General features: G+C 39.6%; 1 protein-coding gene across 1 annotated transcript in view; it reads right to left on the reverse strand.

Annotated features, from left to right (window-relative positions):
• The window catches only part of TRPM6 (transient receptor potential cation channel subfamily M member 6), a 164,667-nt gene that overhangs the window by 77,290 nt on the left and 59,859 nt on the right, over window positions 1-27,518 (reverse strand). Inside the window, 10 exon segments of the mRNA XM_055578315.1 lie at window positions 795-895; window positions 1,014-1,086; window positions 3,911-4,034; window positions 5,085-5,253; window positions 7,669-7,840; window positions 10,133-10,257; window positions 15,894-16,107; window positions 19,984-20,161; window positions 20,999-21,037; window positions 23,680-23,759. Coding sequence (XP_055434290.1) covers window positions 795-895; window positions 1,014-1,086; window positions 3,911-4,034; window positions 5,085-5,253; window positions 7,669-7,840; window positions 10,133-10,257; window positions 15,894-16,107; window positions 19,984-20,161; window positions 20,999-21,037; window positions 23,680-23,759 — 1,275 coding nt within the window.

Raw genomic sequence — 27,518 nt, forward strand, 5'->3', positions numbered from 1 at the left:
ATGCACAAAATTCATATGTATATGAATTAAGCTAATTCATGTTGATGTATGGAAGAAATGAAACCAATATTATAAAGCAATTATCCTTCAATTAAAAATAAACTTTAAAAAACAAACTTGAATAAAATAAATTATTAAAAGGAATCAGAAAACAGCAATATGACTTATTATTTAGAGAGATGGAGATTTATAAATGTCAGAGCAGTCCAAAAATTTTCAGTTTTTGGCTCTTGTGGTTTGCAGAGTAGAGGATTACTGTATTTTTGGTAGCTTTTTAGTACCATGTGACATTTTAAACGATGTGCATGAATTAGTTAAACCCCAAAATAACGGAGCTGTGGTATGGTCACAGCTATAATTTTTTTAAATGAAATGTTAATAGTGATTAGCATTAGCACTATGAATAATCTTTCTTCTTCCTGCTTTTTTCTGTTTTCACTAATTTCTACTGTGAGTATGTATTACATTTGAAGGCAAAAAAATAAGATAAACTTTAAGTTTTAAATAACAATATAAAAATCTCCAATTCAAAAAATGAATAAAAAACCCTTTCATTTGCCTTTCCCCCAACATCTTTTGTCAACTTCGATTAGGCTGCAGATTCATAGAAAAAAAATGTTTTCAAGAAGGCAAAGTAGACAAAAGAAATGCCTTAGCAATCATGTGTACCCAGCGTCAGAGATGCTACCCCCCTCCCCGAAGTAACCTATCTTTCCTCCAGTTTTCTATTTGGTCCCTCCCTAACAAACCAACACACAACACGTTTCTTCAAAATTACTTCATTTTCATTATACCTTCCAGTGTTGTCCATAAATTAGGATATGTTTCTTGGCAATGTCCATTCTGTCCCAAGCCATTGCCAGATTCAATTGTTCTGATGCTGATAAATTCGTGCCTAAGGTAAAAGAAAGGGATTACATATTCTGTTTACAATATCAACATAAAAAGCACAAAGTGCCCTGAGTGTGAAAAGAGGGAAGGAAGAACAAGTATAACCTTATTTAGACACTCACCCTTTAGCAGAGCTGTTAGGATTGCTAAATCAAGGTCCTGTGACTCCTCAGAATCAGCATCAAAGATGGTAATCTGTAATAGTTGAAAAACAGAAAGCCATACATTTTGAGAACTAGCAAAGGAATGCTTTCAAAAATTTGCTTTTGCACTAATGAATTAAGTGAAACATTCTTCATTAATGTCAAAAATCATACAGTTTAAAAAATTCTTTTTTTCACTAATAAGAGGGAAAACCTTTAAGTAGGGTAATGCAGAATTGTGCACATGAAGGGGGTGAAAAATAACTGAAAAATTCCAAGTATCTTAGAGGAAACATGCATGAAAGAACATTACTCCATTAATTTACTACTCATATGCTGTAATAGAAACTCAGTGTCAGTTCCTCATGTAAAGCAAACTATTCCTCATTTTGAAAGGATACAAAGTGAGAGCCTTCCAGTCACCTAGCTTTCGAAATAAAGGCTTTTGCTTTTAATGAGAAATGAATACTCAAGGACTTGTCATAAGATAAATGAGGCACTTACAACATACCCAGTGAGCAGGTACAATAGATAGCACAGAAAACCTGTACAATGTCAAAGTCTCCAGTGCATCCTGGCAAGTGACTCATGTTTTTAAGACAAATAAGGACATTTTTTATGATTATAATAGGCCTTCTCCTGTTAATGAATGTATCTCAGTCTTTCCAAATGAAAATATATAGTAGAGGGAGCTGTTCAACAAAAAAGAGCCAAGACTGCCAAGGTCCAGGCTGAGATATGCCACTAACTAATCAGTCTTGGGTAAATATTATAAAGCCACTGCATCTTGGGTTCCTCACCCACAAGAAGAGAGGAACTCACTAACTAATCTCTGAGGTCTCATAAAGACAGAAAAACTATGCTTCTACAATTCACTCTAAGAGCCTCTCTGCCTAACAGCCCCTCCAGTCCATGACTAAAATCAACCCTCAACTGTATAGGAGCTCAGGACCTAATTTCACTTATGTGTAAACCCTTAGCTGCCTCCACTTGTTACTTCTTGATTATTACACCACTTCCTGGTTACTCTCCTTGATGACAGGAAGAGGCAAGTATGAGTGCGATCCCTTTAACATGTCCTTTTCTTTACCTACTGACATTGTGAGGGATATAAAATGTGGTAGATCATACACAAGATTTCAACCCTGAGCCCCAATTTCAGTTCTACTATTTCATAACTGCACGATTCTGGGCAAAACACTTAAAGTCTCTAGTCTTTAGTTCATTATCTCTGAAACTGAAATAAGCAATCACTGCCATATTGAACTCACTCATGGGGATATTTCATGTAAAAAAAAATTATTGGGAAAAAAAACATATATTGAAAGCACACTGCTAACTGTTGACATGGTTGCTGTTTTTGTTATTATTCAGTTCAGTTCAGTCGCTCAGTCGTGTCCGACTCTTTGCGACCCCATGAATCGCTGCACGCCAGGCCTCCCTGTCCATCACCAACTCCTGGAGTTCACTCAGACTCACATCCATCGAGTCAGTGATGCCATCCAGCCATCTCATCCTCTGTCGTCCCCTTCTCCTCCTGCCCCCAGTCCCTCCCAGCATCAGAGTCTTTTCCAATGAGTCTACTCTTCACATGAGGTGGCCAAAGTACTGGAGTTTCAGCTTTAGCATCATTCCTTCCAAAGAAATTCCAGGGCTGATCTCCTTCAGAATGGACTGGTTGGATCTCCTTGCAGTCCAAGGGACTCTCAAGAGTCTTCTCCAACACCATAGTTCAAAAGCATCAATTCTTCGGCGCTCAGCTTTCTTCCCAGTCCAACTCTCACATCCATACATGACCACTGGAAAAACCATAGCCTTAACTAGACAGACCTTTGTTGGCAAAGTAATGTCTCTGCTTTTCAATATGCTATCTAGGTTGGTCATAACTTTCCTTCCAAGAAGTAAGCGTCTTTTAATTTCATGGCTGCAGCCAGCTAAAATCCCAAAGGGCTTTCACATCTGTTTAGCCATGCCTAGTCTAGACTGAACTTACTCAACTGGTTTTTTGAGGCCAAGTGCTTTAATAGTACCAAAATCTTGTACAATTTGGTCCACCCTTCAAATTCTGGAAAGATCACTGTGAATCATGACATATTTGCATATTTAATGTAACTGTCAGCTACCTATCATCTAAGTCACTGATAAAAAATTTTGATCAAAATATCCTAAAAGATTAAAATCTCCTGATCTGTATCATGTTTATAGTCCATAGTTTGTGGCCTCCATCTTCCAGCTGAGAGTGTATTCTCACATTTTCACTATCCACTGCATCCCCAGTGATTCCTGCAGGATATACTGAGGATACTGAGAAATGGTCATCCAAGCCAGCAACCTTGAGTTTATTTAAGGCCGGAAGCTGTTCCTTTACCCTCCGAAAATATTCACATGTAATTTATATTAAATTCAATCACTTTCCTGTAATACTGTTATATTATCTAAGTTCTTTTTCCCAAGTACCATTAGGAATCTGAAGCGTGGTTCCAGAGAAGGAGGGAACAAAAAGTCATGTTAAAAGTCAAGTTCTGTAGCACTATATACAACCAAGTTAGAAATGAAAAAAAATTGTGAAAATAAATGTCATAATTGTTGAACATTCACTAGTGCTCATGCTCAGCAGCTCAGTCATATCTGATTCTTTGTGACTCCATGGACTGTAGCCCATCAGGCTCCTCTGTCCCCAGGATTCTCTAGGCAAGAATACTGGAGTGGGCTGCCATGCACTCCTCCAGGGGATCTTCCCAGCCCAGGGATTGAACCCAAGTCTCCTGCGTCTCCTGCACTGCAGGCAGATTCTTTAGCTCTAAGTCATCAGGGAAACCCCTTGTTCAACATTAGCAATTTTTAAGTTGGTCAAGTCATCAACTCATCATACTCACAGAATCCCTGTGCACCATACACTCCATCAGAATTTGGAAAAGGTGCTTGGACTGCTTAAGACTAAAGTTGAAGGTGTTCTGCATCATGCAGATGATCTCCTCCTTCACCTGAGGACGCAGGGTCCTGGGAGAGAGAGAAATGGCCATGACTTGACACAGTCGAGAGAGGGAACAAGCCAAAAACATCAGCATAAGTACAACATCACTGTGTCTGTCCACGTGACGGAGGTGTCTATGGACAGTTGTGTCAAGAGACAAATGAATGGGAGGAAGCAAAGCGGAGCACCGGCATGAGGAGAAGGCTGAACATTAAAACAAGGGTGGACTCATATGCCATGCTCCTGGGAAGAAAGCACTTGGGGCAGGTTTTTGAGCTGACAGATTTCCAAGGGGCTGTGAATCTCCAGAAATTATGGGCATGGTATCCTTAAAGAATCTGACACTCCAAATCGTGTAAGAATCACTTGTCTAGGGTAACTTTAGGAAAGAGAGAGGTATAACCGAAGAGGAAGAGGATAGAGGGTGGAAGTGGGGCTGAAAGGGAAGAGAAACTGTAAGGGAAAAGTCATCAGAGAACAGTTATAGCTTAAAGTGAATGAATGTTTTTTAAGCAAATGAGTGGGGTCAACATTTCAGTTCCTGGGCCCTGTATTTACTCATGCGGCAGAAATACCATGCTTTTGAAATTGGAAGAATCACGCTGGGTTTAGGGATGGCTTAGAGAAAAACTCCCATCTTGAAAAGAAGAAAGAACTAAAACCTCAACTAAGTACAACATATGCTACAAAAATATCAGGATATCGATTTCTCTAATTTCTGCTATATTTACTGACAGCAGTTGAATTCAAAAGTGACTACCACAGTGGTCTTCTCCTTCACTCCCCCTGGAAACGCTTTTTCCCTAAGCTCAGACAAGGTTCAAAGTCCTTTGTAGATGCAAGCCACTCTACTCTACAGCTAAAGAAATGGCAACTTGCATCGCTGGAGGGCATTTTGGTGTTGCTTTAATAAATACAAAAATCACTGAAAAATGAATTCCAGTCTCAACCCATCCTCCAAGATATCCAGAGAATTCCGGTCCCTGTCCTCTAAGGACATCCATCCCACATGAGAGCAGTGCTTAGGAAGAAGAAAGAGTCAGCATAGTTTTAGAAGTGAAGGCTCAACAGCTCACCCTTCATCTGCTAAGTGTTTGTGGGTGAAGGCCAGGAGGTCAGCAGCCCTGCCTGTGCCTTCGCACACCACCACCGGGTCTTTGTCTTTCACAGTCTCCCACACTGAGAGGATGACGTTGGGACCACCTTCCACCACCAGCCCCACCACGGGCACGCCTTGTCCAGAGCCTATTTCAGATGACAAACAGTATCAAATTGTTACAAAGGGACGCTATCAGCAATGCCAATTTCCAGACACAAGCCTTTCAATTACCGCGTATATTCCTTACTTGAACTAGCCATTCTCTTCTTGGACTCAGGTTTACTTAGTTCAAGGCCAAGTCAGAAAGCTTGGACTTTAAATAAAAGTAGATACAAATATGGTTAGGGTATCTTCTCCCAGTTAAAAAGGTATCTAAAGGCTTTCAGTAATTAAAAAATAATAATAAGTAGTAGTCTTTAAGAAATTAACTTTTTATTGTGGAAATTTTCAAACATACGTCAAAGAAAACAGAATGATATAATGGATCCCAATGTATCCATCACTCACCTCAAAAAAATAATCAAGCTGTTGACAATTCAATCAACTTTTAATAGTGGTTATTTCTAAGAACAGAATGGGATGGGTAAACCTCAAAGACTTTTATATTTCAACGTATTCCATTTTTCACTAGTTGACTTTCTTGTCAGACTACATATTGCTTTATTAAAGTAAGGAAGACAAAAAAAGGAAAGACTGTGGAGTCATTCTTTTTAAAGATATTAAGCAAACAAAAGTTACAGATTGATATGTCCAGTATGATCCCATTTAAAACCCTATTTAAAATTTTAAAACTATATATATAGGTATATATTTTATATATACATATACACATACCTATATGTGCAACATGTTTTTATATTTACATAAATAACCAGAAAACTCTGGGATGATATACATCAAATTATTAATAGTGTAGGGAGGGGAAGATTTGGGGAAATGTTGACTGTTTATAGGCTTCTTGTTTGATTTAACTTTTACATCACATGTGTATTGACATATTTAATATTTAAATCAATTTTTGTTTCCCCCAAAAGAAGGAAAACTGGCGGGCAACACCATGCCCACACCTGAGCAACAGAGGACTTCACTCTGGGTTCCAGGTTCTACGGCACCCTCCTCTGGCCAAGCCCTTCCTCTCCCAGTGAGGAGTCTACAGGGTCAAGGTTCAAGGAAGCCTGTGCTCCCTGTCATACACTGGACTGTACTAGACCCCAAAATTCTTGATTCCAAAGGCTGCTTGAGCCTCTGCCCCAGGGATGTACTTGTCAAAGCAAGAGGATTTGCGGGGAGTAGGGCTTGGACATATAGATTGGAGTGTCTAGGTGACAATGTCTATGTCAGGCCCAGACATTATGAGATTGAGCCAAAGCAAGGAAGAAAAGCAGAGAGTGACTGTAAACCAGGGACCAAGGTCCTGGTTCTGCTTCACCTCCATGATTTGGCTTTGTACTCCCCAGAATCCAGGACTCTGACCTCAAACCTGGCCTTCCAGCTATATATGCAAAGGTAAAAGGATTAAACATTATTTTATTATGTTTTTAATCTTGTTATTTGTGTTTGTTAGCTTGATTTAAAACTTTTAAATATTTAAACAAACAGTATGTGGGCTTCCATGTGCACCTTGTCCTGACTCCACAAATGATAGGAGTGGGCCTCTTAGCCCATTGTTTTAATATTTTATTTCCTTTCCTTTTCTACATAACTCCACCTCCTTATTACTTTGTCCTTGTCATTAAAAATCAGACATAAGATGTACCAATTGATAGACATAATCTTCTTGTAACATCATCTTATAAAAAGTAAATTCAAATTCTAGGTTTTTATTTGGAGAAGAAAGGGATAGCCTTCCATATCAGAAGGGATATGTTCTTCTGAAATCGTACAGATGAAAAAGTTAACGATGGTTATTTTTCGTAGTAAGATTACAGAGGGCTATCCCTTCCTTTTCTTTCTTTATCTGAATATAAGAGTATATAACACTTTTATCAACAGAAAAAGAAATCAGTAAGGGTATTTTGTAGGAGAGAGGAAAATAATTCAGTTTCAGTTAGGGACATCTTTCTTGAAGCAATAACTAATCTCCATAAAAATAAATATATTTATTATTGTTTTCTACAAAAAGAATCTTACTGATGTGACTAATTAAATTTGTTATAAAAGGAAAACAACTGTGAAGTTCTTGCTTAGAAATCTCATGAGAGAGCTTCCTCTACTCCCAGCTCTCAGTTTAGGCACATTATAGCTCCAGATGAAAACCTCCTAGAATAGGCATCCCAGGAAAGGGCACTCTTCTCCAAGACTTGGATTATGAAGACATGCAGAGTCACCCAATCCTATGCTTTCTATCCTCAGAGGCCTACAGCACAGGAACTGACATTGGCACATTTCATATGGATGAACCCAAGGATTTCTACAGCAACTTTATGAGTCAGCCTTTTTTTTGGATAAACATCCTCTCTCAATATCAAGGGTTTACCAAGGACTACAAGAAGCCCAGTTGGACCTCTCTGCAGCAGTGCTCCTAGACAGGACCTGTCGGCTGAGGTCCCGTGGGTACTCACAACTATGTATCTTCTGCAGAGAGAGGTACTTTTCCAGGTTCCTCCTGAGCTTCATCTCATTGCCATACTTGCCCACAGTGCCATCATCAGACAGGATAAAGTGGGAGTGCATGCAGTTGAGTGTTGTGAGCTTGCTGAGGGGGTTTCCCAGAGTCTGGTACAGGCACACTACCTGCAAGACAGCGAGAACAAGGGTCAGAGGTCCTTCCTGGGCTGACTGCTCCAAAGGCCTGTTTGTGCACTACAGAGTTCCGGTCCACACCAAAAAGTACTACTAGCTACTAAGAGCTATCTGCCGTGAAGACTCAATCTGAGTTCCTTTACTTTTTATTTTTCTATGGATGGATATGTAGTCCCATAGTGCACGACTAGGCTGCAGCGTGTGCTACATTAGACTCGCGACACAAGTTCAGCGACACTCACACACACAGCCACATGAGAACACTTACCATATGCTTGGAGTCACAGCACTGTTACATTGCTAAAAATGCTTCCAAATATTTATTTTCAATTTCTCTACTTACTTTGTCTCAGATCATTGAAAAATCAGTTCAAGGATCTGCACTGGTACACAGAGCACATCAGTATTCAGAAGCTATGCCTTTATATAGATCTATTTCAGAATAATATTTGGATACTGATTTATGTTTCTAGTATCCCAAATGAAGTGAAGAGTAAATGGAGATGTATTCACATTCAATATAAATTACCCAGATCCATGGAATTCACCAGGCAAGAACACTAGAGGGGGTTGCCATTCCCTTCTCCAGGAGATCTTCCCAACCCAGGGATTGAACCTGAGTCTCCTGCATTGCAGGCAGATTCTTTACCATCTGAGCTACTAGTGAACACCCTTATTAATATTTACTGATTCTTCCATAAACTATTCCAATTCTTATTTGTTTCTAGGGAGGAAAGCACAGTACAGTCATTTGGTATCCGTGGGGGGTTAGTGCCGGGACTACTCATGGATACTACAGTCCACAGATGCTCAGATGCCTCATATAAAATGGCATAATACAGTCGACTTTCATATCCCCCGGATCCATGGTCGGTTGAATCCTGGGGATCCAATGTTGGTTGACTCTTCAGATGCAGAATCCACAAACAGGGAGAGGCAACTGTGTTTAGAGTCTAAAAGTCCAAGTTTAAGGCTAGACTCTTCTGCTTTCTAATTTTAAATCTGGGTATTACCTGCTTCCTTTGTCAGGCTCATTTTCCTCATGTGTAAGTGATATTAACAATTCCTATAGCAGAGGGCTGCTGTGAGGTGTTAAATAATGGATGTAAAAAGTACCATAAATGTTAAAACATTAGTCTTTAAAAGTTACCTTTACAATTCTTAAGCATGACACTGAGGCTAGAAGCCAAAAAGAAAATGATTGATAGATTTAACACATTTTTTTATATATGGAAAGATTTCATAAATAATACAAATTAAAATCTGGGAAATGCAGCATACATAGCCAACAAAAACGCTAAAATGAATTATAAAAGGTCTTTCAACATTTTTAACTATGCTTAAAAGTGTCCAGAAACCACATGAAAAGATGTCGAACCTCACTAGTAATCAGAGAAAGGTACTTAAGAACAATTAGGTATTAATTTATACCTATCAGAAAAGCAATGTTTTCTAAAAAGCCAGAATATCTTCTGAAGCCAGGAATAGTACAGAAAAATGGGCATCCTCATACCCTGTTGTTAGGAATGGAAACTGTTATCATCTTTCTGGAAGGCAATGAGTCACTTTTTTTTCAAGATATAGTTGTTTTGCTTCGTTTTTTTTAGTTTTCATTGGAGTACGGTAGCTTTACAATGTTGTACTAGTTTCTGCTATACAGTAAGTGAATCAGCTATATACACATGTTCCCTCTTCTTCCGCTTCCCTTCCCTTTTAGGTCACTACACAGCAATGAGTAGAGTTCCCTGTACTATTCAGTAGTTTCTCACTAGTTACCTATTTTATATATAGTGCATGCTGTGTCGCTAAGTCTGACTCTTTGCGACACTATGGGCTGTAGCCTGCCAGGCTCCTCTGTTCATAGGGATTCTCCAGGCAAGAATACTGGAGTGGGTTGCCATTTCCTCCCCCAGGGGATTTTCCCAACACAAGGATTGAACCCCTATCTCTTATGTCTCCTGCACTGATTGGCAGGAGGTTCTCTATCTCTAGTGCCACCTGGGAAGCCACAAATGAGAGCTCAGAAAGCTATTAGAATTACCCAGGGGATTAGGTTTGAGGCATGAGCAGAGATCATTTCAGGGTTAGTGCAGGGTTTTGGGCCTGAGCAACTGTAGGGTAAGATTGTCACTTTCTAAGACAGGGTAAGAGAGGCAGCATGAAGTCAGGAATTGGTTTGGGGCATGTTACATTGAAGATGTCTACAGGCGTCCAGGTATAGTGCTAAGCTGGCAAGTGGATATATGTTTATTTCCTTTTGCTATGAAAGAACTGTCTACTTACATCTCTTCCAATAAGATCTTTCCGGTTCTCAATGACACCCCAAGGAGGGATTCCAACTGTCCAGATTTTTCTCAAGGACTGCGAGGAATGGGCTTTCAGGGCATCCCCAACATGTTTGGACACACCTATGAACAACCAGGTTAGAAGTCAAACTTTAACTCACAAATCACACAAAACACTGCAACTGCCAGAAAGAGAATAATAGACAAGTATATGCAAGAGCCAACTTTTTTACTTTCCACTTTCAAAGTGAAAGTGGAGAGTGAAAATGTTGGCTTAAAGCTCAACATTCAGAAAACAAAGATCATGGCATCTGGTCCCATCACTTCATGGGAAATAGATAGGGAAACAGTGGAAACAGTGGCTGACTTTATTTTTGGGGGCTCCAAAATCACTGCAGATGGTAACTGCAGCCATGAAATTAAAAGACGCTTACTCCTTGGAAGAAAAGTTATGACCAAACTAGATAGCATATTGAAAAGCAGAGACATTACTTTGCCAACAAAGGTCCATCTAGTCAAGGCTATGGTTTTTCCAGTGGTCATGTATGGATGTCAGAGTTGGACTGTGAAGAAAGCTGAGCACCGAAGAATTGATGCTTTTGAAGTGTGGTGTTGGAGAAGACTCTTGAGAGTCCCTTGGACTGCAGGGAGATCCAACCAGTCCATTCTGAAGGAGATCAGCCCTGGGATTTGTTTGGAAGGAATGATGCTAAAGCTGAAACTCCAGTACTTTGGCCACCTCATGCAAAGAGTTGACTCATTGGAAAAGACTCTGATGCTGGGAGGGATTGGAGGCAGGAGGAGAAGGGGACGACAGAGGATGAGATGGCTGGATGGCATCACTGACTCGATGGACGTGAGTCTGAGTGAACTCTGGGAGTTGGTGATGGACAGGGAGGCCTGGCGTGCTGCGATTCATGGGTCACAAAGAGTCGGACATGACTGAGCGACTGAACTGAACTGAAAAAGTGCCAGTTGGACTATAAAGAAAGCTGAGCGCCAAAGAATTGATGCTTTCGAACTGTGGTGTTGGAGAAGACTTTTGAGTCCCTTGGACTACAAGGAGATCCAACCAGTTCATCCTAAAGGAGATCAGTCCTGGGTGTTCATTGCAAGGACTGATGTTGAAGCTGAAAGTCCAATACTTTGGCCACCTGATGTGAAGAGCTGACTCATTGGAAAAGACCCTGATGCTGGGAAAGATTGTAGGCAGGAGAAGGGGACGACAGAGGATGAGATGGTTGGATGGCATCACTGACTCGATGGACATGGGTTTGGGTAGACTCCGGGAGTTGGTGATGGACAGGGAGGCCTGGCGTGCTGCAGTCCATGGGGTCACAAAGAGTCGGACACGACTAAGCAACTGAACTGAACTGAACTGAACTGATATGCAAAAGACTGTTATCAGGGAAAGTTGCTGGCACAGAGGAATTACAAACATAATAGTTTCACTGTCCTCAAAATCCTCTGTACTCTGTCTATTCATCCCTCATTCTCCCCAGTCCTTGATAACCACTGATCTTTTTATCGTCTCTATAGTTTTGCTTCTTCCAGAATGTCATATAGTTGGAATTATGCACTATGTAGCCTTTTGAGATTGGCTTAACCTGCCTTTTAATTGCAAACACTACATTACACCACTTACTCTTTTTAAGTAGAATCTGACTCTGTATGTGTCATTAGCACAGGAAAAAAAAAAAAAAGCAAAAACCCTGCATATTGCATGCATTTAAATCATTTTCTTCTCTCTGGCATCCTCCCCTCCCAGTCATCTTCTAAAACTGGGGTTCTGAACCACAGAACATACATCAGCACCAACAGAGATTCAGATCCATAGGTTTGGCGTGGATTACCAGCATGTGGGGGTGACAGTTTTTCAGCGGCCCACATGTGATCTTAATACATATTACCTGCTAAGACTCCATAAAACCTGACCGGACAATATCATTCCCTATTCATCCTTCTGTTCAAAAATCTTTTGAGGGCTCCCTGCTACACAGAGAATAAAACCTCAACCCAAATAGCATGGTACCCAATCTGGCTCCAGTCTCTCTTGGCTGTCCCTGTCCTCTGCCACAAGGCACATCCAGCTAGAAGGTGTATCACCACTCTCTGCACATGCCTTAATCTCCAGCTGTGTTCCCGGCCCTGAACTGCCACCTTGGCCTAGAATGCTTCTTTCTACCCTTTTCTCAAGGGAAGAGTATATATCCTCCACCAAGCCTTTTTCTCAGGTTCCCCAGTTGGAAATGGAATTTGTCTTCCTCTTCCTTTTACTCCCAAACACTTTCTTTGTATCTCAACTATGGCCCATTCAGCATCAACTTTTGGTTAGTTATTTATTGTCTGTTATCACAGTCACCTGCTTCATCACTAACCCAGGGGCCATATCTTACTCATCTTTCATCCACAGCATCTATCCAAATACATAGTAGGTTCTTAAAGGCTTCTGGCATTCAATTTAAATAAGTGTCAAAAATTCATGCCAAATAACATTCAACTACAGTTGAGAAGCATTCAAGCATAGGCTAAAGCTGATAAACAAAGCTTCTCAAATTTAAATGTTCATAAGAATCCTCTGGGGCTCAGTTGGTAAAGAATCTACTTGCAATGCAGGAAACCCCGGTTCAGTTCCTGGGCTGGGAAGATCCGCTGGAGAATGAATAGGCTACCCAGTCCAGTATTCCTGGGCTTCTCTGGTGGCTCAGCTGGTAAAAAATGCGCCTGTGATGTGGGAGGCCTGGGTTCGATCCCTGGACTGGGAAGATCCCCTGGAGAAGGGAAAGGCTACCCACTCCAGTATTCTGGTCTGGAGAATTCCATGGATTGTATAGTCCATGGGGTCACAAAGAGTCAGACATGACTGAGCAACTTTCACTTTCAAGAATCATCTGGGGATGTTATCAAAATGCAGTTTCTTATCCCACTCATCTGGGGAGCCTGATATCTGGGTTACCATCAAGCTCCTTGGTAATGCTGATGTTACTGGTCCAGGGACCACTTCTCGTGTAGTCAGGCCCTAAGGAGCTGTGCTTGAATCAAGTCAGACCCTGGTTATTGTTTAAGGAAGCTCCAAATATATCTCATTTCTTTTGTTCATATGAACTATTTCTATAGTTTTCACACTATTATATTTGCATTCCTTAATTGACCCTAACCTAAAATATTAAATTTTAAAAAGGCAGTAAGTAAAGCACGTGACACAGTTAGCTATTCAAAGAAAAAAACTATGACCAAGTTCACCTTTTCCTGAACTCTATAAACTTACCCACCCACCCTTTTATTTTATTTTTTTTTTTTTCTTTTACTGGAAATAAAATAAGTACTACACACTGGACTTAGAACTCTGCAACCTTCACTTTCTTTTAAGAATGTGAAACAATAGTACCAGAGGTTACCTACCCATTGGTGACAGGCTCTAAATCCCTTGGTTTTATGTTTTCTTTGTTTTTTCAATCACTTGCTTTCTTCATTCCTTTTTAGTCAAAAGAAATTATTTCTTATCTTAGTACCTGTTGCTCACTTCTTAGACAAATGTATAGGCCCTGGCTTCTACGTCATAATCAGGGAGACTCATCCTGACGCAGCCTGTATGTCAAAACACACACATGCCACAGGGGCTACAGGCAGAAATTAAGGAACAAAAGTGAGCTGAGATAGAGAATGCTTCCTGGGTATGTTAGCATCTAATGTAGATCCTAAAGGATGGGCAGAATTTAATAGGAAACACTGGCTAGAACATCCCAAGTAGAAATAGAGAGAAGTAAAGGGAAGAGGGAAAGCTACAGGAATGATATTGTGACTTGTAATAATAACTATTTAGTCTGTCAGAGACACAGAGCTCCTCAAAACCCTGGAATTTCCTAAGTGGTGAGAGTGAGAGATGGTTTTGTTATGTTAATGAGACAACTTTTGGACCTACTGTTGTGGGTTGGTTTCCAGAATAACCAACCATCCTTGTGATTAGAGGGTTGGAACTTCCAGTTGCATCCCCAACCTCTGGGGAAGGGAAAGGAACTGGATATTGAGTTCAATTATCAATAACCAATAATATAATCAATTATGCCCATATAATGAAGCCTATGGGTTTCCCAGGTGGCTTAGTGGTAAAGAATCTGCCTGCCAATGCATAAGATGTGGGTTCCACCCCTGGCTTGGGAAGATCCCCTGGAGAAGGAAATGGCAACCCACTCCAGTGTTCTTGCCTGGGAAATCCCATGGACAGAGGAGCCTACAATTTGTAAGCTACAGACTGTAGCCTACAGCAGGCTACAGTCCATGGTTTGCAGAAGAGCTGGACATGACTCAGTTGACTAAACAACAACAAGAACAACAATGAAGCTGCCATAAAAAACCAAACAAACAAACACAAACAAAACAAAACAAAAAAGAGGATTTGGAGAGCTTCCAAGTAAACATGTGGACATGGGAAGAAGGCACAGAAGCTCCATGCCCTTTCCCACAGGTGCCTTGTCCTATGCATCGCTTCTATCTAGCTGTTCTTGAGTTACATCCTTCTATAATAAACTGGTAATCTAATGAGTAAATTGGTTTCCTGCATTCTGTGAACTACTCTAGTAAATTCATCAAACCCAAGGATCGGATAGTGGGACGTGAAAGAAAGTGTGAAAGTGTTAGTCACTCAGTTGTGTCCAAGTCTTTGTGACTCCATGGACCACAGCCCACTAGGCTCCCTCTGTCTATGGAATTCTCCAGGCAAGAATACTGGAGTGGGTTGCCATTTTCTTCTCCAGGAGAAATCAGGGATAGAACCTGGGTCTCTGACATTGCATGCAGGCTCTTTACCATCTGAGCCACCTGATTTGCAACCAGAGAGTCAGAAGCACAGGTAACAACCTGGACTTGAGGCGGACATCTGAAGAGAGGACAGTCTTGTGGGACTGAGCCCTAAACCTGTGACATCTGATGCTGTTTCCAGGTAAATATTGTCAGAACTGAGTTGAATTGTAGGACATTTCAGCTGGTCACATGGGAACTGGTGTTAGAACTGTGATAGGTTAGTAACAGATGGTAACAGGAGTTTGTGAAGTTACTAATTCTCAACCCCGGCTGCACATTAGACATCCTTCAGAAGTTCCACCCTGAAAAACTCTAATTAATTTGGAGTAGAGCCTGTGCATTGTATTTTTGTAATGCCCCCAGATGATTCTGTTACCACATACAGTTCATAAAAACTGATGCAAGAGAGTCGGGTTAGAGGTTCAGGGGCTACTAAATGAAGTTTTTGAATGCCAGATTTCAAGAAATATTAAGACTCAGATAGAGATAGTATGTGAAAAGGTGGTTTTGTAGTTAATTATCCCCTCATGCCCCATACACTCAGTACAATTGTTGCACGCGTCCCTGCTTTCCAATTTCTGAGAACTTGACCGTGGTGAGTTTAGCTCATGTCTATGCCCACACACTACACACACTACACTCTTGCACGGAGTCCATGTCCTTTGTAACCTTACAATAGTCCAAAGCTCATGAAAAACTATTTTCTTTGGTAAAAGTCTGCAAAGTTATATTAAAATAGGAGATTTTAACAATGGTAAAAACACAGTCCGGGAAAGGTCTATGATTCTTCTGGGTTTCTTTTTCAGTTACTACAGTTTCAGTCTTCCTCCCTCATGCTGCCTGTATCTCCTGGGAGCACTGCAGAGCAAACTTAAGTGCTATACTGGCTGATTCAGTTTTAAAAGGCATTACAGAAAAAGAAAAAAAAAAAAAAGAGTGGAACAGGGAATGTGCCTTACCTGTATTAATGCCTTCAGTTATTATCCATGCTCCTGTTGTCTCTGCAGCTTTTACCAAACCTTGGCTGAAGATCTCTTTAAGTTTTGAGGGCATCTTGAAGTTCTGGATACCACCATGGACAGAGATCACCAGCTTTGGCAGTTCCATCTTCCACTCTTTCAACATTAAATGTAACAGGTGATCCAACTTTGTGTCATAAGAAGTTCTAATATACTGGAAGATATACATAAACACATACACATAAAATAGTGGAAAAGACATGCCAATTCATAATAAGCACACAGCAGGGCAACTGAAATGCCAAAACTTAAAAGAAAAGTGCCTGGAATCGCTTTAAAAGCTCATCTTCCTATGATGGAAATATTTACTTTGAAAGGATCCCACACCCGCTTTAAGTTCCTTCTGGGAATTACAAGTCACGGCAGGAAGGTTTCCTCTGATTTTCAGAGTTGGTCCATCAATGTTCTCTAGAAGGTCTGAGGTGAGGCAGAAAAATGTCAAACTGGCAAAAACCATTACTCCAGCAGACCCATTTAAAAAAATTGTTTAGAAATAAGTGAAATGAGGCTTTTCATAAATGTTATGGCTTTTCTTAATTTACTTGGTCACTTCACATATGTGCATATTTTTTTCATCCACTATTGACAATTATTGTACATCCCTTGAGATGCATATACTTACATGTTTGCATAATTTAAATTAAGATCCAGGAACATGTATATTTATTTCAAATTTTACATTCTAACGATATTATTTATATATATATATAATCTCTCTAAAAACTTTTTTCCCCTAAAATATACACTTTTCACAAAAGGGTCAATGTACCAAAAAAGAAAAAAAAAAAAAAAAAAGAGGAAATCAGACAGTCCCAGAATCATTTGTCATTTTGCCCAAAATTAAAAAGTGTATGACTGGCTTTCTTTTCCCAGCCAATGCAGCCACTTACAGATTGTTAAAATCATATTGAGATGAGTGTGAGCCAACCAACAGCAAGAATAAGTCAGATTTATAGGATAAGAGCTATAAGAAACCATTAATCTATAACCACAGGTAGAGATCACCATAGATACGCAAATAGGAATTATCACATGATCCTCCAGAATGTGATACTGATTTAAAACAATTGTCTTCACCTTTGAAATTCTTAAAAAATAATCCCTTTATTTCATAATTAAAATATTAGGAATTCTGAACATGAGGATGGTGAAGCCATCACAGAATGTATTGAATAGTAGAAAGAATCTAAGGGTAACTAGGATTCAATTTACAAGTGAGGAAACTGAGTTACCATGGCTTTATCATGTATCCAAATAGCAGGGAAAATACAAATGGACCTTTGTGCAATGGTTTATGTTGCTCCAAGTAATAAATAAAGAGAAGCAGCTCTGGGTTAGTTCTCCTTCTATCCCAACTCTTCTCCCAGGTAGCACTCTCTTTCAACTGTTAAGTACTTTTAGTCCTAGAAGATACTTCTTGAGATTTCAGGATAAACACCCTTCATTAACTAAATTATCAGCAACAGAGTCTTTTCTTCCAAAAGCCAACCAAAGGCGACGCTAAGGGTTAACTACTCTTACCTTCCCCTCCTCCTCCTTTATAACTACTACTACTACTAAGTCGCTTCAGTCATGTCCAACTCTGTGAGACCCCATAGACGGGAGCCCACCAGGCTCCCCCGTCCCTGGGATTCTCCAGGCAAGAACACTGGAGTGGGTTGCCATTTCCTTCTCCAATGCATGAAAGTGAAAAGTGAAAGTGAAGTCGCTCAGTCGTGTCCGACTCTTCGCATTCCCATGGACTGCAGCCCACCAGGCTCCTCCGTCCATGGGATTTTCCAGGCAAGAGTACTGGAATACGGTGCCATTTCCTTCTCCACCTTTATAAATAACTCACCTCCAATCCTTTGTGGAAGGAGGTGGGAGGGCTAACAACTGGGAAGGCAAATGCAGCCAGAGGGATGAGTAACCAGCTCTCACAAGCTCTCCTGCTATGTACCCTAAGACTGAAGTTCAATTCCAGGCTGAAGTTATAAGGATAGCTGCTTCTCTTCTGAGAGGTCAAATAAAATAAATTCAGGCACAGAGTAGGTAACAGGAGCCTAATGCTAAGCATAAAACGTATTAGTGATCAGGAGATTTGTCTGACTATGCTTTCGGTTTTCCTCAGTTCAGCCGCTCAGTCATGTCCGACTCTTTGTGACCCCATGAATCGCAGCACACCAAGCCTCCCTGTCCATCACCAACTCCTGGAGTTCACTCAAACTCACGTCCATCGAGTCGGTGATCCCATCCAGCCATCTCATCCTCTGTCATCCCCTTCTCCTCCTGCCCCCAATCCATCCCAGCATCAGAGTCTCTTCCAATGAGTCAACTCTTTGCATGAGGTGGCCAAAGTACTGGAGTTTCAGCTTCAGCATCATTCCTTCCAAAGAAATCCCAGGGCTGATCTCCTTCAGAATGGACTGGTTGGATTTCCTTGCAGTCCAAGGGACTCTCAAGAGTCTTCTCCCACACATACCCGAATCCCCCTTGGCCCTCGTACAAATTATTCCTCATGCCTAGAGTGGTGTTACCCTTCTGCCTCACTCACCTTTCCCATCTCAGCATAGTCGTCCCTACTCTCAGATGGCTTCCCTGACATACACACCCAACCCAAGAAAAACAGGAGTTTGCTTTTCATTCTCTCAAAGGACCCTGTACTCCCCTTTCATAACATCTACACTGTCTGTAGTAATCATATGTTCATTTCCTGTTTCCCTCACTACACTGTAAGCAATGTTAGTACACAGAACATACGGTCTTTGGGGCATAGCAGACTATGAAATGAAGTGAAGTGAAGTGGCTCAGTCATGTCCGACTTTTCCCGACCCCATGGACTACAGCCTATCAGGCTCCTCGGTCCATGGGATTTTCCAGGCAAGAGTACTAGAGTGGGTTGCCATTTCCTTCTCCAGGGATCTTCCCCACCAAGGGATCGAACCATAAAGATCTGCTGAATGGACTGAAAAAAATGAGTATATGATGATGATTATGAACCAACATAAAACAAAAGGAAGAAGACAAAAACTTAAGGGAAAAAATCACATAAAGAGTTCTGTGAAAGTCAGCTTCCAAAGACAGTTTTCTTGCCAACTGAAGGAAAAGTCAATGCACAAAGTTAGGTGCAAGAGGATTAGTAATCAGACATGTAGACTACTATACAATTATATTATGAAACCTTATTATTATGGCACTATTAAAACTGTTGCTGATTTGAATTGTTATATGAGAGAAACCAATACAACATGGTAAGGAAATGATCCTCCAATATAAAAAAAAGAAAAAATAAACTTGAGACTTGTTAAAACATAAGGGAAAAAAAAAAAAAAAAAAAAAAAAAAAAAGGATTATTCTTTCAAAGCCATTTAACTGATGGTGACACTCCAGGGCGCAGCTGATTCTGAGCTTTCCTGAGGCGAGTGTCCCCTGCATTTTCCCCAGGGAAAGCTGCCTCTAAAAAAGCAGTGAGTAGTTAATAAGCTCAACAGAGACAGCTGACTTGTCAATAGCTATGCAAATCACATGCAAAATACCATGTTAGAGACAGGAGGAAAACTGGCCTGGAAAGCCCAGCGCTATCATTCAGGGGGTACAGAAAGAAATCACCCCCATTTCCTTTCCAAAAAGAATTTCTCATGGGGACATATCAGGCATCAAGAGCTACAAGCTAAGTTACTGGGAATTGCTATGGCCACACTTCTGCTGAAATCTGTTCTTTGGTAGTAACTTTTGTGCATTCCGGAAGGAAGGGCAGCCCTTTGGCAACTGCCTCAAGAGTAATAAGCCATTCTCTTACGCAGGAGGCATAAAAGCTGGCTTGAAAGAGGTCAATCAAATAAAGAGCTGGCCACGCCACATCTGGGAACTGTGCCTCAAATATGAAGCAAACAGCCAAGTCATTTTTGTCAACAGGTCAACAACATGGATCGCTTTTGCAATAAAATCTGGTCATCTGATCATCTACACTTGGAAATTCTATTCGGACATATATTTGGAGGTTATATCCTCTGTTTAGAAACCAGCAAAATAATGTGAGTTATTAGCAAACCTTGGAGTGGTGGATGTGCTCTCCATGTTGGAAGTTAATCGTGCCAAAGGTATCTGTAGGGCTTTTTGTTGTGTGCTTTTCAACAGACCACTGTTCATCTTCACTACCGCTGGCAGCTGAGACGGTCCGAGTATAATCTATCCCATGATGGTCTCTAATCAATAGTCCACAGTAACACCTTAAATTTGACATAAAAACCAATTTAAAATAGAAAACACACAATTTTAGAATAGGAAATACAGGTAGTGGGAACTTCCCTGGTGGTCCACTAGTTACGACTCCATGCTTCCATTGCAGGGGGCATGGGTTTAATCCCTGGTTGGGTAACTAAGTTTCTACATGTCATGGTCGAAAAATTTAAAAAGAAAACAGATTCAGTGTTTCTACATGTTTCTAGGGTAATGTACAGATGACATATATCAACAGTTTTAAAACTTCACATTGAGGTTTATATTAGATTTCAAACACTGGGTTGTTTTCTAAGTTTAAAAACATTCTCAGAGGTTCTCTCCCTTAGCTGCACATTAGAATCATTTTGGGGATGCTTTAAGAAAACACTAAAAATCTCTTATGCACCCATGTTCATAGCAGCATTATTCACAATAAGCAGGAGCTAGAAGAAACATCAACAGATGAATATATGAACAAAATTTAAAAATTCTGAACAACATCAGCTGATGAATGGATGGACAAAAGGAAAAAGTTCTAAAAATACATTACACAACAGTGCGAATATACTTAACACTGCCGAACTGTACACTTAAAAGTGATTGAAATAGTAAAGAAAACAAAAACAAACATCAAATTGTATATTTTAAACATGTGCAGTTATTTCATGTCAACCATACTTCAAAAAAGCTGTTTTCACAAAAAAAAACCCAAGACTTAAGAAAATTAAGAAAATATCCTCAGGTAATATGTAAAATGCACATCAAAAGGAATATTAACCAATACAAAAAGAGAGATGTGACCTCAGAGATATATATAAACATAGAATTTTTTATCTAAGGCTTACCTGATTAAATTCTGACAGACCTGACATCCTGCAGTGCATCTAAATAAAACAAATAAAACCACTGTTAGTTTATTAATATGTTTTAAAACAAATTTAATTCATATATAAATATCTGTTAGTTTTCTATAGTCTGGAAATCAGGATTACTGAGTATTCATATATACTACCTCCCAAATATTCCCCTATGTCATTTACCATATATAATTACACCTTATCAACTATGATCTAATTAACAGAACAGAGTTAGGAACCAAAATACCTGGATTTAAATCTCAATGATTTAACAATTCTTCTAAGCCCCAGTTCTCATATCTGAAAATAATATCTGACCCATACAATTATTAGAAGGATTAAGGGTGATAATATATGTAATGTGTCTTACAATATCTGGTACACTGCAGTTTGTATAATAATGTTGGCTACTAATATTATACTATGAAGATAACAAAATTCTTAAGAATTAAGTAAGAAAATATACATATACAATTTTAAAACCCTAAACACTGTCAAATTAAGGAACATTTGGTATGAATATAATTGTTATCTTTATTACTCTCTTTTTTATGATTCAAAAAAGCCTCCTGGATTTGGGAGTTAGCCTTATGGTCATCAATGATTACATTTTAAAGCCTGAAGATTTTTTGTTTGTTTTGTAAAAATAAGATTTTTAAATCTTAGCACCATGGCAGATCCTCTGTTGTAACAAGCAGGCTCTCTAATTGTGCTTCTCCGGCTCTAGAGTGCATGAATTCAGCCGTTACGGCGCAAGGGCTTAGCTGCCCTGCAGCATGTGGGATCTTAATTCCCTGCCCAGGGATCAAACCCACCCTGTTCCCCACATTACAAGGCAGATTCGTAACCACTGGACCACCAGGGAAGTCCTGAAGAAATTCTAACTAGAAAAGAAATCTAGTTAAAATAATGGAATAAAAGATAGTATTCATAAAATCAGTCATTCTAAATTATTCAGAAATGAATGTTCCAGCCTTTTAGAATTTTTGTTCCCTCAACAAGTTCAAAATGAGGGGAAAAAAAAAAAAAAGCACTGTAATCAAGTCCATCAGATTTTTTTCTTATTAGGAGGGAAAAAAGAATCAGGAAAAGATCAACTTTTATCTAAGTTTAAAATAATGAACCATCACTCTTTTGCTGTGCACTGTAAGGAAGAAAATTGCACGAAGGCTACAGCTTTGAGAATTTTACTAGGGTCTAAAAAAAAGGCTGGCATAGGAGAAACAGCCATAACCATCCATTAACCTTTTTTTTACAATCACAGAGAAAGAGAGACTGCTTTCTTCCAATAAAAAGTAGTACATCTTAGACCATTCATGGAATTATGATCATTGATGTTCTTCTTGAGTCTGTGGGCTAATGACCTACTGCTGCTGCTGCTGCTAAGTCGCTTCAGTCGTGTCCGACTCTGTGCGACCCCATAGACGGCAGCCCACTAGGCTCCTCTGTCCCTGGGATTCTCCAGGCAAGAACACTGGAGTGGGTTCCTATTTCCTTCTCCAGTGCATGAAAGTGAAAATTGAAAGTGAAGTGGCTCAGTCGTGCCCGACTCTTAACGACCCCATGGACTGGAGCCTACCAGGCTCCTCCGTCCATGGGATTTTCCAGGCAAGAGTACTGGAGTGGGGTGCCATTGCCTTCTCCAAATGACCTACAGTTTACCACATTTCATGAAGTTCAAAGTGATTGTGAAGATGATTTTCCATTTACAGAGCAGTGCGAGTCACCTGAACTCAATCTGCCTTCCACTGCATCCATCATCATACTACAAAATGTCATAAAAGATGAAGGGAAAAAAGGTTACCATGATTTTTTAGTCTATAAACATTTCATAAGCAGGTAAAATGAGGATTTCCAATCACAGGGCTTATAAACCACAGGTAATTCAAAGAGGGCGCGACTAGTAAATATTTAACAAATGCAAAGAACACTATTTTAGTCATCATCCCCAAAGAACTAGAATTTCAGTGACCTCATGGTGCTATCTTTCATGAACATACAACTGTGATTTCTAAACTTCAAATGAATATAAGGTTAATTGCCCAACAGAAATCTAAAAATAGAATGGTCCCCCTAATTAAAACACTGCTCTCCTATTTTCCTTTAATTCTTTTCCCTAAGGGCAATGCTACCCAACCTTAATTTCATGGATCCATTACCCTGGGGAATTTTCCACAGCCCTGTCTTCCTTTATCTTTCACTGGCTACTGTTTTAAACTTTGTTCTACAAGTAGAGTTTTCAAAGGATTGTCAAGAACTCGGAGTGGTCAAACTCAGGTCATTTCATTCTGCTGCCCATTATCTGCTCAAGGAAAAAGCCTGCAGGAGGAAACAATTAACTGTTTCTATATCTGAGCATGGAGTCCTGAAATATCCCAGCTACTATATTCCATAGACACCTGGGAATAAGGAATTCACACTATGTTGAAATATCCAATACTCAAAAGTTATAAATTATCCAAACCCACGTGGAATAGATGTAGTACTAGATGCCTCCCTGGTATCTATCCTTCCACTAGACAAACAAGTGTATTAAAGATAAAGCAAGAGTAAAATTCACCACAATACCAACAGTGGCTCTGCCAAGGTAAAGTCATAGCTCTAAATTTCAATAAACAGTCTTCCAAGTACTGTAGGTTTAAAAAGAAAAATGTAATTAAAAATTATACCTGTGAGGGTCTTTAGAGCTGGGTATGATTTTGTTACATTCTCTCTTGTTGAACACTCCTTCAATCCAAGATTTCTGGGACTGAATAGAAAAATGTCATTATTTTTGTAGCCTAATGAAATGAGAACTCAGTATAACCACAGTAGGCCAGGTAGGCAATATATGTTTAATTATAATAGACACAAATTAAAATGCCAAGACCAACCCCAAACAGCCTAAGCGTTCATTGGCTTCTATTACAGACATATAGACAAAAATAATTTGAATACAAAAATATTCCCAAAGTTAATTGGTCCATAATCTCATTTAAATGTAAGATCCCTAAATGCATAAAACTCTACCAAGGAAATAAAGATATAGCTGAAGCATTATCTTAATTCTTCCAAAAGTCACTTTTAAATCTTGCACTGTAACCCTATAGAGTGAATATGAAGCTCTTAAACTTCAAAAATCTCACTTATAAAGTCCCACTCTGGCTAAGATTTGACAGGAAGCTGGAAAGAATGTCAGAGGAGGGCTGTAATCTCAGCAAGATTCTATGAAAGAAGTTCAATCTAAAACTAATCTGAAGGATATGCAATGGGGAATACTGCACATGCGCCCTCAGAAGGGACCTTAACTGAAAAACTGATTTCCCGATTCACAAGATAAATGCCCGATTCACAGGAAATGAGACTTACTTCCTGACCAATAACCATCCACCAACAGTCTCTCCCATCCTCAAGACAATGAATTGACTGCTTGGACTCTGACTGGATGCCCACTTCTTTGCACTCCCTGTCCCAAACCCTCAACAGATTCACCTGTAGCTGGTGACAGCATGCATTTCCCCAATTGCAATTCCTCTGCTATTCCCAAATGAACTCAACTTCTGGTCATTCAAGCTTGCCCCAGTTTACCGCTTTCTTTAAGGGAGAATTTGCTACACATTGTATAAGCATAGCATGTTATTGGCTAAATTTCAAAATATCTGAATTCATTCAACAAACATTTTAGAATAGGCCTCCATGTGGCATGCTGGGAATCCTATGGCAAATAAAACAAAGTTCTTACTCTGAAGAAACTCAGAATAAAAAGAAGGAAATGGATACCAAATTGATACCATTAAACCTCATGTGTAACAACTATTAAAAATAGCTCCAAAAAGAGAACTTAATTCAGGGGACTGTGTATTTAAATTAAGCAAGCTAGGCTCAAATATTCCCTTCTTTTAAAAGCCTAGACAGCCAACACTAGTAGAACTATCTGGGCAAATTACTTTTCTTCATACCTGTTTGCTCATCAATTAAAAATGGAGATAACAATAATAGTAATACCTTACTGTGCTATTGAGAGGAATTAAAAGCTTAGATTTCTCCTTGGGACGTATTAAGGCTCAATAAAGCTTAGTTATTATTATTGGTAATATCAGAGGTAAAAATTAGCTTTTCGGTTGGTAGCATGGGAACTTAACATTGGTGTATTTTTTTCATAGAAAAACACTTTGGTGAGCTCCAAGTCTCCCTCCTAGGACCTCTCATATTACAAAGAATGATTTTTATGGGTCCATTTTTCCCCACCAGACTCCAGTTCCTAACAGGCCCCTAGCCAGTCATTGCTGTTGCCCCAGGGCCCAACCCAGTGATTACAGAATGAGCAACAAAACGAACACACTTAAAATAGAACTTCAAGAATTCATGTATACAATTTTCTCTCCAAGGGTGTAAACAGGAAACCTGTGCCCTAACAAGAACATGGAAACCTTCCTCCTGCAACTCCCATATCTTATCTCAAAACTACAGGAAAAGAAAAGCAGGCTTAATTTGCAAGCGTTTCAAAACCATTCTCAAATTAGAACTTTATTTTTTTGTCCCTACCTCATAATGGTAGCCTTTTGCAATATACACTTCAGCACCCATGGAACAGGTTCCCCCGTGTTCAGTTCAGCAGAGTACCATTAGAAGCCATATGTCTGTTGGTTCTGATTCAATAGCCCACATCTATTCAGGGCAAATAATCGACATGTGTTTGCCACTTGGAGCAGCACATTGTTGTTGACATTAGAGAATGTGCCATTTCTGCAGCAAGCGTGGTAGTCTTTATAGACTGGGTATTTTTTATATACTGCGTTAGTGAGGTTGTGTTTTCATTGTGGGCGTTATTTAGGGAAGGGAAAGGCAGACAGAAAAGAAGGAAAATAGTGCCGGTCTTAGGCTGTGTTGGCACAAAGTTTGCCTCACCCTAATATATTTTACGTGCCCAGGACTGGGGTGAGGGTGGTGAACAGCAAAGAAATGTCCAAGACTAATCCTCTAATGGTAGCTATACATGAATTAATTCCTGATGTCACGGAAAGTATTTCTTCACTGGGGCTTTTTAGGGTTTCCAGATAACAGATTCTTTCTCAGGGGAATCTCTGAGAAGGAATAGTCTTAGAGGCACTTCTTGATTTAAAAAAAAAAAAATTCTTCTAAATGTTCATGGATTTTTCTTTTTTAATATCCAGGGGACTGTGTGATTAGGGGCTGAAGGGCACACAGCTAACAAGTAATTTTTTTTAACTTTCTCATACTTAAAAAAAAAATTAAACATTTAAAACATACTTTTTCCAGGTTAAATTGACTACTTTCTATTATATTATGTTTCTATACACACAACACTTACTTGCACCTATTCAGTTGTTTTCTTCTCAGCATTATTACAGTCTACTTCAGGACAGGCATTAGCTTATTTATCATGGAATCTACACCATGCAGGGAAGCACCAGAATGGATCAAATAGACAAAATATTTTCACACTCCAGATTGACATTTTTTATTTTCTCTACACAGCCCCTCCCTTGGAGCAAGGACACACTCAAATTGAGTGGCAGGCAGATGGATGTGTTGGCTGGGGAAATACATCAATGCAAAGCCAGCCCATCTACTGGGAGACTCAGCTCAGGGTCTCCCACGGCGTTTTGTCCATAATCTGAGGGATACCTTATGGGACTCACCTGATCTGAGATTAACAGTCATAGGTAAAGGGCATCCAAATCTAAAACAACCCAAACTCGAGGATGTGGCTCACCACACCGCCACAAGTTAACCTCACTAGCTTTCCAGTAAATAATCTTTCCAGAAGGCCGCATTTAGGAGTACTTCTTCATGAACACTAAATAACCTTACAGGTTTTCTTCTCTTTGGGTAGTCAAAGGTAAGCACTATTTTGATGGTAATGATTTATTTTTATTTTTCTTCTTATTTTAATGGTAACATTTTTAATAGAATGTCAACTAAATAACTCACAATTCCCTAAAATGCCACTTCTCCCGATTGGGTGAGAAATTTTACTGACATTTTCATATACTCCCTTACTGAGCGAAAGCATTTAGAACTTCATAAAGACTATTTAGATTACATAAACTCCTGAGTATATGAGTAAAACATTTATGAATTCTCCACAGACTCTAATGGGGAATTAGAAGAACTCAACAGTGACCTACTTAGTCGAGTATATCATAAAAGGTTCAAGCTAAAATGTCATACATCCCTCCACAGCCCAAATTGGTGAAAGCTCTCTTTACGTTAGTCCAAAAACACAATTTTAAATGGCAATGAGAAGACATCCTTTCCTCTGCTGTCATACATGCTCAGCCTTATCCTTAGGGAATTAAACTTGCAAACAAGATGTTTATAACTTCAGATCATATGAAATCATTTTGATAAGTAGGGAAAAGGAAATGGGAGGCTTCCCTTATGAGTATTTTTTACAACTATCCCTGGATAGTGAAATACAGAGTTTAACTGAATGCTGGGCCTATTTGCTGTAGAACCACTCTAAGAAGGTTTTCAAGTTAGATACACTCAATCTCCAATTTCC

The sequence above is a fragment of the Bubalus kerabau genome, chromosome 4 (assembly GCF_029407905.1).
Source record: "Bubalus kerabau isolate K-KA32 ecotype Philippines breed swamp buffalo chromosome 4, PCC_UOA_SB_1v2, whole genome shotgun sequence".
In the NCBI taxonomy this organism is placed as follows: Eukaryota; Metazoa; Chordata; class Mammalia; order Artiodactyla; family Bovidae; genus Bubalus; species Bubalus kerabau.